This window comes from Sphaerodactylus townsendi, linkage group LG04 (assembly GCF_021028975.2).
Source record: "Sphaerodactylus townsendi isolate TG3544 linkage group LG04, MPM_Stown_v2.3, whole genome shotgun sequence".
In the NCBI taxonomy this organism is placed as follows: Eukaryota; Metazoa; Chordata; class Lepidosauria; order Squamata; family Sphaerodactylidae; genus Sphaerodactylus; species Sphaerodactylus townsendi.
The window spans coordinates 30,531,812-30,549,562 of NC_059428.1; the positions used below are offsets into that span (position 1 = coordinate 30,531,812).

Sequence of the window (17,751 nt, forward strand, 5' to 3'; positions counted from 1 at the left end):
TTGACCAGAGAAATTCTTCACAGGCTGCTTCTAAACCTCCCTTGCCCAACTTGATCATCTTCTGTCTCAGGGTTTTGCTTCTCTTCCTTATTGTTTTTAATCTGCATGAGGTCATTCAGTTGAAGTCTTGAGTGGCAGACATCTACTGGCTGTGTTTTCACAATCACTTGTGGTGATAGATTAGAATTGCTGGTTCTAAGCACTCCTGGGCAAAATTGACACCAGGGTCTCCCTAATAATGAATACAAAGTGGTAAAGAGTAACGGGTGTTAAATGATCTTCAGTTATGTTATGTGCTCCGTCTCTTCCTGCTTATCTTCTTACACTTGTTTTGTCTGTGGCTTTTCCCTTAACAAAGCCTCCTGCCTCCTATTCTTCCATTAATGCATTCTCAATCTCATACCTGCCCTGTTTAGTAACTGTGGTTTTATTCCTAGGATTTTTTTTAGCAGTTCTCATTTTACATCCTATTATAGATCCTTCAAGTGACAATCAGCGTGTATCCAGCAGTAGCAATCCTCTTGTATAACCTTTTGATAAGGAGAACTTTCACAACTGCATCGTGCAGAACCACAGTTTCTGTTTTTGCCAAACTTCACTGGATTTTCATGGCTTGTTCTATGATTTACTAGTTTGTCACCATTTTGTATTTTCTTTCTGCCTGCCTTTGCAATAGATATACACCACCTGTCACCAGAGGTAGTTTGTTTTTTCCTGAAATAAATTTTTATACATACTGCCAGTGGAAAGGCATGTAGGACTGACTGTGTACACCCAATGAAGTGAACTCGTGTCCATCAAAGAATAAAAACTAGTTGGTCTTTAAGGTGCCACAAGACTCCTGGATATCTAAGAAAGCAACATGTAAAGATGAAAGGGCTATGTAGACCCTTTAAGTTCTTTGGTGTGGGTGGGTGTGTATGGTTGGTAGCAAGAGAAGATTATCTTTGCATGATCTGTCATGCACACCAACAACATAGAGTTTGGGTTATTACAGGCTTGTTCAAATCTATGCTACTATGAGAACAATTTTGCACTACAGAAACTGTATTGTAGCCAGGGCCCTCAAAACATTTGTTGATTTTCAGGGCAGACCTATGTATGGCTGCTCCCCAGCTTAATCATTACTGAAAATTGGAATCTGTTTTGAATGCTGAATATAGAAGCTTTCCTTTTTTTCCTGTTCAGCTGAAAACAATGGTTAGTCTTACATGACTACATGAGGTTTTAATGTGGGAAGCAAGTGTTGAAAGGTCAGGCTATTTTAAACTCTGTTAAATAATTTTTATCAGATAAAAATAAATTCATTTCAATCAGAGAGAAGTGTCTGATGGTTATTTTGTATTGCATATCCAAGACCACTGTATATTTAGAAGGATGGTTATTAATAAAATGATTTTATATGTTGTTGCAAATAGCATTTATATCAGCGTAGAACAGACTATTGTCAGCATAAAACAAACCATTATTTTCCATTTTAAATGCATTTCCAGCAGCAGTTTGAATGTTTTGGTCACTTCTGCTTGAGAGCTGCAATTTATTTAGATGGGAAAGGTCTCTTGGCTTTAACTTTCAGTTTTGCAGTTACTATCCTGTTTTGATTAATCCCTTTTGTAGTATTTAACAGTTCAAACGTTCAGTAGTAAAGTTTCTAATTTAATCTACAAAAGATGAATTCCACCTGACTGTGAGACAAACCTAAAGCTGCATATTAGTCTCACTGGTCATTCTATCCATTTTCAATTCCGATTGTGCCGATGATTGGGTGGTGTGATGTTGCCACAGTTGTATGGTTCTTGGGTTCTTCTGTTGTATCCTTTAACTTGCAAGTTCTTCAAAATCTAGCTATCATGTGGACCAGTAGAATGCCTATCAGTTTTTGACTACTCTTGAGATGAAAAATCATACCTTAATTCTGTTTGCTCTCTTATATTGGTTTCCATGTGGATAATAGATCTACTCAGTTTTCTGAACTTAATTGCTGCTGATGTATCAAAAAGAATATTTCTAAGAACTCATATTAATTGCTTGTGTAAATAGTGACTTCTCCGCCTCATTTTAGATCATTTTGGCTTCAATACCTGTATTTTACCTGTTGTGTCATAAAATAGCCATGACTATGTGCCCCCTTATGTTTTTTTCATTTTTGCTTGCTAGATTTTTGAAAAACATATAACTATTAAATTCTGTATTTAATACAGTATTAGTAATTGTGTTATTGAATATTGTATTTAATAGTTGTATTAAATTCTTAGCTTTTTAAAGTTCGGCATGCTATCCTTTAAGAAAATATGCTGATATAGCTAGTGCAGTAAAAGTCGGGCAGTCATATGTAGTTCTTTGCAGCTTCTCATTAGCAGCTACCAGGAACCGTAACCTGATTCAGCATAGTTGACTTTATTCTTCTCTGTCACTCTTCCTTTTCACCCAGTTGTATGCCAATCACCAGTTTGTGGTTTTTTTCCCTGGCCTAGTATAGTGATTCTCTTTTGGAGCATGAGCTCAGTGTCCTGTGGTAGCTAGGAATATTTCTGCAGTAGTGAACTTTGACATGCTGGTACAGTTGTCCTCTGGGTCAGTATTTTTGAATACATCTGATCTTCAGGATGAAGTATGAGTGGCTGCTTGTCTTTGCAGATCTGCAGTGAATTTCATCTGCGGTTCTGTTACTTATATTTGAGAATGTGGAGAGCTTCCTAGGTAAGATACTGGGGCAGATTTTGAAAGAGTCAATCTGTGAGCATCTGAAGGACGACTTGGTGATCCAGGGAAGCCAGCATGGATTTGTCCCCAATGAGTCCTGCCAGACCAGCCGTGTTTCCTTCTTTGATAAAGCGACAGGCTTACTGAATTATATTTGGAAGTCTATATTTTAAAGGCTGCTAGTTAAGAGGAGGGCAAAGAGCTTTTAATTTAATTTAATTTCCTGTTTTCAATTTTTGCAAGATAGGACTTGCAATAATAGAGGTAAATTAAGTGCAGAAAGGTACTAATGGGTTATTAGGGAGGAAATTTACGGAGGAAAAATCAGTAACAATTATTCAACCGTGGAATTGGCTGCCTGTGCCTGGATTAGCGCTTCTCAGGGTTGCTTTAGGCAGTAGGAAGTTGGACTAGATGGCCTGTATAGCCCCTTCTATACTCTTCTCCACTGAAAGATCTAAGTGCAATTGTAAATTCATCCGCCACTTCTTCCTGGACCTTATTTGTAGTAGAATTCTCCGCAGGAGTTCTAGTGCCTGCCTTGTTCTGTACTACCTGCTTCTTCAGAATGAAATCATTTAAAAAATTGCCTATACCGCTTTGTAGGCGATTGAAGATTAGGCCAGGAAAAGACATTCAGGGTTACTTACTGAGTGTGGCTTCCAACTGTCCACCCTCTTCAATTCAATTTGAAGTAACAGTGAGGAGAGTTCTCTGCAGAGTTTGGAAAGCCCACACCTGCTCCATTGTCCATTTTTTCCAATGGAAAGGAGTGTCTTCATTTGAAAAAGACAAGTTTCATTGATAGTCATTTGAGGCAGTATAAATGCTCTTTTGTCAACCTACCATGTTTAATAGGGCACAGAATGATGGTTTTGATGAAGCTGCACTTTAAAATGATTCCTCAATGTTCATAGACATTCTGGACTGTTTTCACCTGTGGAAACATGCTGCTTTTACTTCTGCTGCACCATGACTGACAACACTTAGATCTTTCGGTGGAAACCCTGTGATTCTGTCTTGATTGACTTGTGATTATGCAAAACAGTGAAACTCAAAGACAGCTGGTTATCTCCTCTTCATGGTTATTCATGAAAATATGTGATTCAATACTGAAAATTGAAAACTGGAAATTAAATTTACCCAAAATTGATTGGGGTATATGTGTGTGACTGTTCAGTGTTGCATACTTTCTGTGGTGTTTCATAAGGACTAGCGTAAGAGGATATTGATGTTTGTTGCGTTCTGACTTTTTAAAAGTGAACTGTAAAAGTAGCTTTTGTAACGGGTTCACTTCATTACCTGTATTTCAGAGAACGGTCTCTAATTCTTCAAAGGCAGTTTTGTTTTTCTGACAGGCGATAGCTTTGTAAACTGTAACCTGAATCCATGAAACTACTACAAGCCCTTGATCTATCAAGGTCACTATTGTCTATTCTGACTGACAGTGGCTCTCCAGGGTCTCTGGAAGAGGTTTTTCCCTTCACGTACTAACTGATCCTTTTAACTGGAAATGCTGGTGATTGAACCTGAGACTTTCTGCATACAAAGCAGATGCTTGGCTGCTGAACCATGGCCCCTCCCTAAGGGACGCGTGCATCTGTACTTGTCAGGGTGTAAATGCAGATGTTCTTATTTTCCTGGGCCTTTCACTTGTATCCAGAATATAAAGCTCAATCTTGAACATTTTAACCATTGTTGGGCTGCCTAGCTGAGTGTCTTTGTTCAATAGTTATATGTCTAGGCTACCTTGAAAATGTGATGTGGAGATAAAGGGAAAGTGCCTTGCTTGATAAAAGTTAACTTTGGCCAGGGTTTGTCAATTGAAATGGTAGGTTCTCCTTTGTGGTAGGTGGTTGGGGTGCTTGTCTCCGCAGGTTGCCCATGGAACCTCAATCTGCATGGGACTGTGCATATCTTGCCTTCACCTCTTTTTCTGACAGCAAAGCAGACTTGTCACATTCACCTGAGTCGTGGCTAATCACTTAATTAACTAGGCTAAGACCATCATTAAAAAACACCACTGAAAATTAGTGCAAAACAATATGTGAGATGAACATGGGTTTCATGCTGAACTCTGTGATTGTACAGGTTAACCACGGCGCAAGTTTAGAAATGCTATGTCTACTCCAACGTACTGGTTACTGTAACATATGCCAATCCTTCTTAGAACAACTGTGCCCACCCATATGCCTTGGTGGAAAGGCTCATTTTCAGGGGGAAAATGTATTCCTTACTGAACAAATTCCTGTTTGCACTCTCGTTTGAGAAACTTGTGAGAATCTTTAACGTTTGTTATGAGATTTGCATGTTTAGAATCTCTAGTGTTAGCTATTTTCAGTGGCAGTTTAAATGGCTTATATGAATGATGGGTATTTAAAAGTGTTCTCTTGTTATAGTTAGTATATGGATATCATCATGCTACTGTGTGCAGCACATTGCACTTGCTCCAAAGCTTCTTGCTGTGGTGGAATACAATGCCCATAGAACAACCCACTTTTAGGTGAGTGGGGATGGGCAGCCTGTGTTTCTTGGCTTGTTCGCGTCTAGCATTTTTGAAAAAGTGTGTACAGTGGTTCAGTTGTGGGATTGGAAGACACAGGTCCATGTTTCTATCTACATGGTCATGGCAGTTCACTAGGTGACTTTGGAGTCAACTGGTGGGAAGGAAATCAGCAAAACGACCTCTTCTGTAACTGGAAATTGGCCATGGGGCACATGCTGCCTTCCACAGAGGAAGACTTGACACTGAGGGGTTCTACCAACCACTCCATTCCCTCATCGTGCAAACTTAGGGAGAAAGAAGCTAAAGGGAGTGCCTTCCTGGTATTTCTCATGATGTAAATATGAAGGACTTTTGAAGGCTGGCTGAAGTCCTTCTAAATGAAAACATCTCTTGTTACGCCATCCTTGAAGTTAAAGGTAGAATATTTTCCAACTTCTAGGTTCATTTGTGTTTTGCTTCTGACTGGAATGCAGGGCGGAAACAGCCCGGGTCATCCTATCTGTGTGAGAAGAGAAAGGATTAGCATGGTTCTTCTGATTGTCCAGGAAAACCAAAATAGCTTTTGGGTACCATCACTGATAGTGTTGTGGGCTTCTGTTGAGGATTAGAAGTAAACACTGTAGTTAGAACCTGTGGCGTGTGATAGATAGTTTGGAACATATCTGGGAGATCCAAATTTGAATCCTGTCTCTGCTGTGGAAGCTTGGCCCAGTTGCACACTCAGCCTAAACAACCTCACAGGAATGTTGTGAGGATAAAATGGAGACGAGGAGAATGATGTAAGCCTCTTTGGGTCCTCTTTGGAAAGGAAAGGTGACATATAAATGAAATAACATCTTAGTAGTAGCTTCACTGTTTTGTGGAGTAGTTCCAGAAGGTGGCGCTGGGAAAACTGCTATTCTTTTGTAAGGCGGTTTTCTTGTGGTTCGTGAAGGTTCTGTTTTGTTTCCCATGTTATTTATTATTAAGATGAGAAGAATAAATGAGGTTGTTCAAAAATGCACATTAGGAAAAAGAAGAATATCTAGAAATGCAGGATTTCTGAAACTGTATGCAGGCACCAACTATAAAGAAGAAAATTCTATCCAGTTACTATTCTGCAGCTCATGAGAGTTCCAAAAGGTTTCTCTGTGGTAAACAAGTCGTCTATTGTAACATTAGCCAACAATATTTGTCCAGTTGCAAAAATGCAAGTTTGACTAAAAATCGCTGAATGAGCAATAACAATAAACTTTCTTTAATAATCACTGGCACTGTTAAACCTAGCATGCAGGTTACCTAGACTTGCGTTATATTTCATGCTATCCTCAGTCTTCTGTTGTATACACCAAAAGTTTCAGTAATCTTTGTGTATATTTTGTTTCTGTCCTGTCCTAAAATGTTCATTAAATTACATTTCAATTCTAGGATTATCTTCCTAGGCAAAAAACCCCACTGAATAAACTTGAATGGGAATTCTGTGTCTCCTTGTTAGTAGTATAGTTGAAGCAAACGAGTTTCAGCATTAAGTAAGTTGCAATGAGAGATTCTATTGTTGAAAATTTCTTGTATTCAGCTTAACAACTTCCATCCTTTTCAGAGGATTCAGTTAATGACAATTGGTTGTGGCCTTCCTGGACTGAATATCTTGGACTTGTTCAACAGCTGGATCAGTGGTCACTGGTTTTTGTTGCTGAGCGATTACATCAATTTATCTTTGTATTAGAGCAAAGAAATTAAATCATATGTCAAATGGAAGAGGCGAGAAATCACTGCATTATTTATTTTTATTTTACTTCATTTTTGCTATCAAGTTGCCAGTGACTTATGACAACCGCAGAGGGTTTTCAAGGGAAGAGACATTCAGAGGTGGTTTGACCTTTCTTGCCTCAGTGTGGCAACCTTGGGCTTCCTTGGAGTTAATCCCAGTATTGGATTGGGTTGCCCAGGCTATCCAGATCAGAGCAATTCTGATCTTTTTAGTCCAGGGGTGTCTAACTCTGGTGCCCCAGTTGGCCATACTGGCAGGGACTGATGGGAATCGTAGTCCATGAACATCTGGGGCACCAGAGTTGGACACCCCTGTTTTAGTCAGTGTCTAAAGTTTCAGAGTTTTTAAAACAAATTTCTACGCAATGAGACTTTGCATTGTTGAATGAAGATACTGTGATTATAAACACAGTTTTTGTTCTCTCAAGCTTTCAAATGCATGCATTGTGAAACTGCCCTATTTTCTGATCATCTTCAAGAGAGAGAGACCACCAGGTCTTAAAACCACCAGGCCTTGCTTCATCTGAAGGAAAACTAGCATGATGGCAGGTGGAAGATGTAACACCTTTTTGACCACATCCTGAGAACAGCTTTTAGTGTGATACTTCAGTCTATCTTTGATCGCTCTTTTATAAGACAAAAAGTTTATGGTTGAAATACTAGATTAGATATGCCTAGTTTTTACAATCAGGACTGATTTAACTTTCTAAGAACTGTTTCAGTGCTATCCTAAGAGCTTACATTTCTGTATTTTTCATCAACTGTGTATTAAAATGCTTAAACGCTTTGAGCAGGCATCAAGATTCACTGTGGGTAGAGATGGAATCTGTCTTCTGAGATCAGGCTTCCTTTCCCAATAGAACCTAAGAGCAGCTTGGTCAGACCAATGAGCCATCTAGCTGAGCATTGTGCTTTGCATAGTGGCTAACCAAATGGTCCTTCATGACCTATTAGCATTGAATGGGAACCCAGCTCTCCCCTGTTGGGACCACTTGGATTAGAATTTATAATTTTTGTTCATGGTAGTTCTATCATAGCAGCTGACAGACTTATTTGTTACAGTGACTATCTTCCATGAACTTAATTCGCTTGTAAGTTGCCAGGACTCATTGAAGGATTTCTCCTATTTAATTATTCCAGGGTGGTTCTTCAACTGTTGCTGCACAATAAATTTTTTTTGAGTTTTTCTGTGATGTGATCTCTAAGGGAGCTTTGACTATTGAAAGCCCATAAATAAATAAAATACTCCAAAAAATCTTGTTGGTCTCTAGGGTGCTATTGATCTTGGACCTGAAATATCCGTTGTAGCTGCTTAGATTCAGGGAATTTAGCCTTCTAAAAAAATCTCCATGCATGGAATCTGTATGAAGCCAAGGATTTTATGACCGTTGTGAGATCCTGGGAATCTTGGCTGATTTTTAGAGGGGAAGAGTCTTCAGGGCTGCAATTACTTGTGAAAATATGCAGCAGATATTTAAACAGACAGAATACTTTTATTGGCATATAAAGCATACCAGGCAACCATAATCAGACCATAAACAACACTAAGAACAATCCATAACCACAAATTACAGAAAGGAAAAGTACGGTAAATGAGAATTTATTTCCCAGTCTTACTTTGACACAGCTTTATGGCATCTTGCAAAAAGTTTTGCTACTTCTTTCAAGATTGGAATTGTTCAAGAGAGAAGGAACAACTTAGCAGCATCAGAAAGTCCTGTCCTATTGGCTAACATAAGGCTTAGATACAAAGAAGTTGTATTTGGCGCGGATGAGTCTGTGCTCCTTAATTTTTGGGCTGGCGTCTCAGTCCAAAGCAGGTTTGTCAAGGCCTGCCTGCTTGTCATTTCTCCCTGTTCCAAATATTTGCTTTCTGCGGGAGGAGTGGAAAATTCTGAACTATGCTCATAATTCTTCCTCTGATATTACAAGGCTCTTCTTGAAGCTTGTTTTTTTTTCTCCCTTTCACAGGAAAGACGATAAAGATTATGCTCTAAAGCAAATAGAAGGTACTGGAATTTCTATGTCTGCTTGCAGAGAAATAGCAGTAAGTAATGATAAATATGCCTTTCTGGAAGTGAATACAGCTTAATTTATGGTTTCCCATAATGCTTTTCAAACCTGAGATGAATTCAGTATGTCACAACCTTGTGTAAAAATGCAGGCATTTCACTCCTGGCAATGAGGGACACCTCTGTCCATGAAATCCGGACCCAATTGTAACTTTGTAAAGATATGATACATCTGTATTTGTGTTCTTATTCATGCGTAAGTGTATTTAGCTTATATTTTTGATACTTGTGTGTCTAAGACAGTGGTTCTCAACCTTCCTAATGCCACGACCCTTTAATACAGCTCCTCTCCTCACTGATGCAGAGAGTCTTAGGCGACCCCTGTGAAAGGGTCATTTGACCTCCAAAGGGGCCCCGACCCCCAGGTTGAGAACCAGATGTCCTGATAGGTCAGGCTAGCCCAACTTCATCAGAACTCTAGAGCTAAGCAGGGTTAGCCTTGTTTAGTCTTTGGGTGAGAAACCACCAGGGGAAGCCCAGGGTTGTGACGCAGAGGCAAGCAATGGCAGACTGCTTTTGTATACCTCTTATCTTGAAAACCCTGTGTAGCTGCCATGAAAACCCTGTGTAGCTGCCATGTATCTACTCTTCCTGTAAAAATATATTCAACAGGTACTGCCCTATCTGTTTATTGCAAAGCTGTTACAAAAAGTTGTGTGATGGGAATAGCCACAGCAAGATGCCCTTTCTTTCATGCTGGCAGGGGATGATGGGAGCTGTAGTCTATAACATCTGGAGGGACGCGAGTTTGACACCTATGGTTTATTCAGTAGACACAGCATAAAACACAAGGTGTCACAGTTCAGTCATATTTCCTGAGATAATTTTATACAGGACTTTAAATCAGTGGGGGGGAATATTGGTATAATACAAAGCAATGAAGTTTTATAAAATGATACAACTGGCTTGTGTCACAGTATAGCGGCATAGAGTATTGGATTAAGATTTGGGAGATCCAGGCTCAAATTCCAACTCTGTCATTGACGCTCACTCTCAGCCTAACCTACCTTACTGGGTTGTTGTAAAAATAACATGGAGGAAGGGAAAACTATGTAAGTGCCTTTGGGTCCCCATTTGGGGAAAAGCAGGGTATAAATATCTAAATAAGTGCATTTGTAAAGCCTCATCCTTAGTACAGAAAGGCCCAAAGGAACTCATGGAAATAAATTCTTGTATGAGAAAACCAGTTTGCTGGTATATAAACTTAATTGTAGTTAATTATAAGCATTTAAACTTAAATAATACTATCTGCATGCTAAGGGAAATGCATTTGCCTTAATTGCAGTCTGGTTTAAGCCTCTAAGGAATGCCTTCATTAAAATGAAGCTCATGCTAGTTTAAAAACTTCAAAGATTGATTCTGCAAAACGTGCTTATTCACAGGGCTCTACAGTATAAAAAGAATGGTCAGTTCTGGCTTGTATGGATACCTTTCTAACGGATAGCTTTGTTTTGCAGCTGCTGCGGGAACTCAAGCATCCAAACGTTATTTCTCTGCAGAAGGTGTTTCTGTCTCATGCTGACAGGAAAGTGTGGCTTCTCTTTGATTATGCGGAACATGACCTCTGGGTAAGAAAGTCTGTAGTAATTGAATAAATTGTTCCGTGACAAGATAAAAACTTGTACAGCAACAAAGCGCTTGTCCCTGGGGCAATGCTGCAGTGAAAGGAAGTAGGCTGTGGAAGTACATGGCCACTTTTTGTAGTGCATCATGTTCCGTTAATTTTTTGTTGTTGTTCTTTGCAAATGCATTTTTGTCCTTGATTTGTGGCAGCTTTTCTTGTGTTCTCCTCCAAACATGGCACCTGAATGTGCAGAGATGCCCTTGGCCGATGGCAATTCGAGCATCTGGATGAATAGGATGCAATATAATAGAATAGAAATGATTCCTCTCTTCCAAAGCTTTTCTGGAGGAAAGTAGAAACTAATCAGAATGTTGCTTTGTGAAGTGTATGATTAATGGTTGAAATCTATCCTTTATCCCTTAGTCTAACCCTGGGGTCTGCAACCTGCGACTCTCCAGATGTTCATGGACTATAACTCCCATCAGCTCCTGCCACCATGGCCAGACCCCTGAACCTCTCCCAGCAGCCAGCTAGTCCTGTTGCTTCAGGTGTTACATCCCTCCCACCCACTCCCCTTACACCACTGCTTTGGCTACTGAGATGACATGAGGTCGTGCCTCACTTGGAGAGGCCCTATTTGGTCCAGTACCTTCTGGCTGCTGATTCCTGCTTCAAAGAACCCTATTTTGATAGTCCACATTTGCAAGTACAGTGTAATTGTACTGTAATATGTGGATGAGGTAGCTTACTAGACTTTTTCGCAGCTTCGGTAAAATTGCTTTGAGGAAAGCAGGTGCTGTTCATAAGTATCTGTAAAACAGGCCTTTGATCACCCTTTTGTCAGAGCTTTCAAACATTTAGTTACCAGCATTGCATTTTTAGCTGTCTAGAGCGATTTTCGAGCTCTAATGTATAGTTCAGAAAGAAGTAAATGAGCAGTGTTGGGTCGCACATTCTGTATATGTCCTTGGACAGTGTCTGTTCTGTATCTAAAAACGTTCAAGGGCTGTGAACCTTGGTGGATAAAGAATGTGAGATATTTACAGTTGTCAAAGACTTTATATAAGGCTGATAGTCCAGTCCGGGGGTGGCCAATCTATGGCGCTCCAGATGTTCATGGACTACAGTTCCCATCAGCCCCTGCCAGCATGGCCATGCTGGCAGGGGCTGATTGGAATTGTAGTCCATGAACATCTGGAGCGCCATAGATTGGCCACCCCTAGTCCAGACAGAAGTGTAAGCTCTGCTTCAGCACATTGCATTTCAGTTGTTTTCCCTTTGGACTTCTAAAATACGAATGAAGCTGCCATGTACTGAGTCCAGCCAGTTTGTCTGACTGGCAGTCAGCTCTCCGGGATCTCACTTTGAGGTTTCCAGCATCACCTATTACCTTAAACCAGGGGTCCCCAAACTTTTTAAACAGGGGGCCAGTTCACTGTCCCTCAGACTGTTGGAGGGCTGGACTAAAAAAAACTATGAACAAATTCCTATGCACAAATGATTGTAAAATGTGTGATTTCACCTTTCAGCCTTTCTGTCATGGTCTATTTTTAGAACAGTGACCAAAGTATGTCAAGTACAGGGTGGGCTCCAAATATTGTTGGGGAGGCTGTGGAATACCTTCCTCTGTAAAAAAAAACAACAAAAAAACCCCCGAACTTTCCCAATGAAGCATTCCATCTAACCCAGGATCAGGTATCTTCCTGGGTTCTTTCCTCCCTAGCAGCCAGCGAGCGATTTGCCAGCCTGGCTGATGCCAATGGGAGTGAGGCGGAACAGAAAGCCTGAGAGCAATACATGGAGTAGCTGAGAGGGAAGGGCGGAGCAGGCGTTGCCACATGTAAGGTTTCCAACTCTGGGTCAGAAAATTCATGGAGATTTGGGGGTGCCATCATGTAATTGCAATCAACAGCCGTTGGGGCCGGTTCCTCCTCTCCCTCGAGCCCCCGCTGCACATGAATGGAGCCATCGCCGCCATGCCTGGCGGGCCAGATAAATGCCTTCAGGGGGCCACATTTGGCCCCCGGGCCGTAGTTTGGGGACCCCTGCCTTAAACGGGTGATGCCAGGGATTGAACCTGGTACTTCCTGCATTCAAAGCAGGTGGGCTTCTGCTGAGCCGCGAGCGCAGTTATCCTCGTGGAACATAGGGAGAGAAGCGGTCTCACAAACAAGAAGGGCCAAGGCTGTGAAGGGTTTCGTATACCACAACAGATACCTTAAACTGGGCCCAGTAGCCAGCGGGGCGTTTGCAGAATGGGGAGTAATATGCACAATCCATCCAGCTCCAGTTGGTAGCTGAGCTGTGGAATTCTGGGCTTCTTGGGATTTCTGAGTGGCTTTTGAGGGAATGTTACTTTAACATGGATCTGTGTAGCCAGGTTAGCCGTTATCAAAATAAGGGGCCACCTCACAGCCGCTAGGCTGATAAAAAGCATATATATATTTTGCTGCATTAACTGCTCCAGTGATAAAGCCGGATCTAGTGTGACCCCTGAGGCTTTTAACAGCATATGCAAGGGTCAGTTGAACTCCCATCAAAAGTGGGGGCCGGGGGGGGGGATGTCCTTCCAGACCTCCCTCTCCCCAACCAGCATGACTTCTGTCGTCTTTAGTTTCAATTTGTTCACTTTTAGTAGGTTAACCATCACGGCCGGATAACATTTGAGGACCTTTACCACATTAACAGGAGAGTTGGATGAGAGTATTTATAACTGAGTATCATCAGCGTAAACCAACTCCAAAGCTATGAATGATTTGTCCTAAGAGCTTTACATAGATAACGAAAAGCATGGGGGAAAAAATTGCATCCTGATAGTTCTCACATCTGCGACAACTGGTTTCCAGTGATAATGTGGCGAGCTAACCACCCAAAGTCCCTGTTGAATCTGACTCTGATAACATCATGTTTGCTTATGAATCCCAACAGCAGCTTCTCTGTGGAATTTTTCCCTTCAAATCTTCTGCTGAAAAGCTGCAGCCTTCAAGTCAATTACTGAATATCCAGGGAGGATTGAAATTCTCCTCCACTGGTTTCCTGAGTCCACTGGAGCTTCTGAACAACAATCACATTTCAGATATATGATCTTTCTGATGAGATTTTTTCCCCCCTGTGTTTCTGTCACTGAGACTGGGGTCTTTAAAATACGAATAGAGAAATAATAACTTTGATGCCAGCCCTTTGAATGGGTGGGTAGAATTTATATACATGGGGCTTGGGGGACAAAGGACAAAATTACAATGAGAACGCACGAAACACTTGGGGCTGTTTTAAACATAATTGTAATACTGTTGCCAAAGGGAAATAATTCTTGTAATGGGAAAATGATTCACTCCCCTTTTGTTTAAATCTCAAGAAATGTGCCCCTCGTTAAATGAATTCAGATGAGCTTTTGACATGAAACGCTGTGTCAAAATATTAGCATATAGGTTTAGTAGGCACTCTTGTTTTCTGTTTTTCAGCACATTATAAAGTTCCACAGAGCTTCTAAGGCAAACAAGAAGCCAGTTCAGTTACCTCGGGGGATGGTGAAATCACTATTATATCAGATTCTAGATGGTATTCATTACCTACATGCTAACTGGGTGTTACACAGGGATTTGGTAAGTAGTTCTACAGTTGGGATTAGAAATAGATGCAAAGCTTATTTATTTATATTTCGTAATGTTTTTATTGAAGGTGTTAGATATGGAGTTACTAACAGTTATGTTAAATGTCTAGCAAATAAGCCTGCGTGCGTTTCTTACAAAGTTTTTTTTTCATCTGGCAAGGGAAGTGGTCTTCTCCTGTAGCTGCTCTCGCGTGGTTAAGTAAAAGCAGTGCCACAATAAGAGCAAAGTCTCACTGCAAAGTTGCATCTGTTTCTCTTGAAGTTTTGTCTTTTATGCATGATAACCTTTCAGGATGTCAGGAATTGCATTGCTGCATCAGAGCAAAGATCTAGCCCAATCCATCGCTATCTTTGGTAGTGGCCAGTGAAAAATTTCTAGAATTAGTCGTCCCCTGGTGTTTGCCCGCAGCTTGTCATAATCAGAAGTTTATTATGTCAACATGGATGTGCTGTTATGCCTAACATATATTGATAGACTCTGTTTTCCAGAATTGTCCATATCCCTCATTTAAAGCCATCTAATTGTCTAGTCCTCAGCTCATCTTGTAAGCCGTCTGTGTTGCATGATCAGATCCTTTGATTTCCTGAATCTGCTGCCAATCACATTTCATTAGATAACTTCTCTTCAAAATAGTTGTATTTTGAGAGATAAGCTGTTCACTCTATCCACTTACATAACCCTTTCTCATTTCCTCACCTCTTGAAAATGCCCCAAACTCTTAAGTCTTTCTTGGTAGGGAAGATTCTCCAATCCCTGAGGAGAGGTAACGAGAACAGAAAAAAAGTATTCAAACTGAGAGCCAGCCTGGTGTAGTGGTTAAGAACGTTGCACTAGTAATGTTGCACCTGGGAAAACCCAGGTTGAAATCCCAACCCTGCCAAGAAGCTCACCTTTGGCTCGTCACTCTGTCTCATCTTGGCCTAGCACACAGGGTTGTTGTGATGATAAAGTGGAGAAGGGGTGAAGGATGCATGCTGTTAGGAGGAAGGGTGTTATAACAATATGCATAATAAATCGTCAATGTATTATCATGTCATTCTGATACTTTACGTGATGTTTTCCAAATAATGCTAGAGCGCTGTGCTGCAAAGCAACACAAATTTCACAGATTGCCCAGTCTTTAGTGCACCCTTTCTGTGTGGTCTGTTGTCCATGACTGTTCCCTTGCCTTCTGCTGAGTGGTCTTGGGGCACGTAGGGACCTGCTTGTAGAGTCCTGGGCAAGGACCTGGGAGAGCTAGGCTGAAACCTCCACTTGCCATGAAGCTTCAGTGAGACACGAAGCTTTTGTATGAAATTATTCTGCTTTGCAACCTTAGGATTCACCCCTGTGCTTTTTAATGTAGAGACATTTCCCTCTCCAACTGCTGGGCATGCTATTGGGGAGTTTAAATGTTGAGTAAAATCCAGAAATCCGCATTCTGCACCTTTACTTAATGCTTTTATGTTCTAGTACTTCCTCCCACTGCCAGTAGCCCACAGTCTTTTTAGTGTTTATCAACTAGGAAAGTGGTAGGAACAGAAAACACGGGGAAAGGAATCCTCTTCTTCCCTACCACCATTTACCTAAGTTACTTCTGCTGCTGTGTGAGCAGGAGGCTGGCTTCACCAACTGTCCTCATTCATCGCATGGAAAGATGACAGCAAGGGGTTGGCTGAGGGATTTTGCAGTGAGGATATAATGGAGAATACTTTCCCTACATTCCTTATCCTGTAGCTGTATGGCTACTTTTCCTTTTCTACCACCACAAACCATCCTTCCCTCCAGAAGAAAACAGGCAGGCATTGGTAGGTGTCAGACCCTCTTTCAACCTCAGCCCTCCCTTCCTTTCTCAGGCTTTGGAATTATTCTATTTACATTATCTACAGTCCACCTTTCTTATTGAGAGTCACCGGTGAAAGAGGTCTTTTTAGTGGAGTCCACCAGGTTGAGCCTTCTGGAGTGTGCCTGCTGAAGTGTACAACCTCATGATTTAGATATGAACGTCATGTTGCTTTTTGAATATGTTTGAGGTAGCAGTTGCAGTAGCTTTCTGATATGCAGTATCTTGGTCTTCAGCAATTTCAGTGGCACTGCTTATTAGCTTAGCAACTTTGATCTGTAAAACAGGGCTGGGATGCATAGCTTATAACACACATCGCTAACAAAAAAGCTGCTCTTACCAACTGTTCACATTTATACACATCTGGGTTTTCAGTTTTCCTTTGCTTTTCATGAATTACTCAGAGCTTTTGAAACAGCGTCTGCAGTGTTCAGGACTTTCATCTAGCATAAATGATCCTTTTTGAAAATCTGTTCCATCGTAGATAATTGGTCTTTCATTCTCTTGCCCAGCAAATGTTTCTGACACTGCCATTCTAGATGGCTTTCTAAACAACACAGTGTGAAACAGACTTCCCTCTGAAGTCTGTGAAACAGACATACCTCTGAAGATGCCAGCCACAGATGCAGGCGAAATGTTAGGAACAAGATCCACAAGACCACTGCCACACAGCCCGGAAAACCCACCTCAACCAACTAAATGGCTTTCTCGTTACAGACCAAAAGATCAAGCAAATTTGGGTATTGGAGCAAATATTTGCATAGGAGGGCTCAGTCCAGTGAGCAGATGTGAGCAGAGATGCTCTGATGTGAGCAGAGAATCTTGTCAGTAACTGGACCTTGTGATCAGTTTGAGACTGCCTCATGAGTTGCTCAGACCACATGGAAAATCAGTGTAGGTGTGGGGGGGGGGGGATGGTGCAGGGGGCCAGACGTGTTTTCACAAAAGAACCTCCTAAAGAAGGGTCAGCGTTAAAGAAGAAAGGCAGGCACTGGATGAGCTCATAAAACTAAATAACTGAATTCTGTACAAAGCTTTTCTTGGAAGGCTGTTCTTGGAGCTGTTTGCAGATATTTTATTTATTTATTCAATTTATATACCGCCCTCCCCAAGGGGCTCAGGGCAGTTTACATCAATAAATACATTAAAACATCAACAGCTACCAACTACTAAAAACATCCCACCTGCACAAAAGTTAAAAACATATTTTCATTGATGGCGTCAGCATTATCCTTTACAATTTTTCCCTTCCCCCTCTTCCCTGTGCCCACGGGAGGCCAGATGTTATTTATAGCGACGAACTGATGTTACCCCAGCTGGCCAAATGCCTGGCGGAACAGATCTGTTTTACAGGCCCTGCTGAAACTCTGTATGTCCCGCAGGGCCCGGATCTCACCTGGGAGCCTGTTCCACCAAGTAGGGGCTATGTTTGAAGCTCATGGATGCCTCTTTCTGTCGAATGTGCAGCTGCTGTTGTCATGTAGCACCAAAAACAGGAATTTTTTTTGTGCTTAAAGTTCTGAATAATTTTTTAAAAAGGTTGGGAACCACCGGTCTAGATCAGGTCTAGATCAGGGACCTGGATCCAGTTGAATTTGTAGGCATTTTGGGATTTTGAGAACAGGGAACAACTTGCTCCCTCACACAATGACTGCCATTTTGCCAGCTGGGGCTGTTCACAATTTGTTCATCAGTAGAAGCCATGGAGGCATCTGTTGTGAATA

At 41.3% G+C, this 17,751-nt stretch overlaps 1 protein-coding gene across 4 annotated transcripts in view; it reads left to right on the top strand.

Annotated features, from left to right (window-relative positions):
- CDK8 (cyclin dependent kinase 8) overlaps positions 1-17,751 on the top strand; it is a 47,923-nt gene that overhangs the window by 1,224 nt on the left and 28,948 nt on the right. For 3 of the 4 annotated variants that reach the window (XM_048493823.1, XM_048493822.1, XM_048493824.1), the window contains exons 2-4: positions 8,930-9,005; positions 10,488-10,598; positions 14,056-14,196. In XM_048493823.1, the coding sequence (XP_048349780.1) occupies positions 8,930-9,005; positions 10,488-10,598; positions 14,056-14,196 (328 nt within the window). Of the gene's footprint in view, positions 1-8,929; positions 9,006-10,487; positions 10,599-14,055; positions 14,197-17,751 lie in introns of those variants that run through there. The other variant, XM_048493825.1, reaches the window with a different exon arrangement.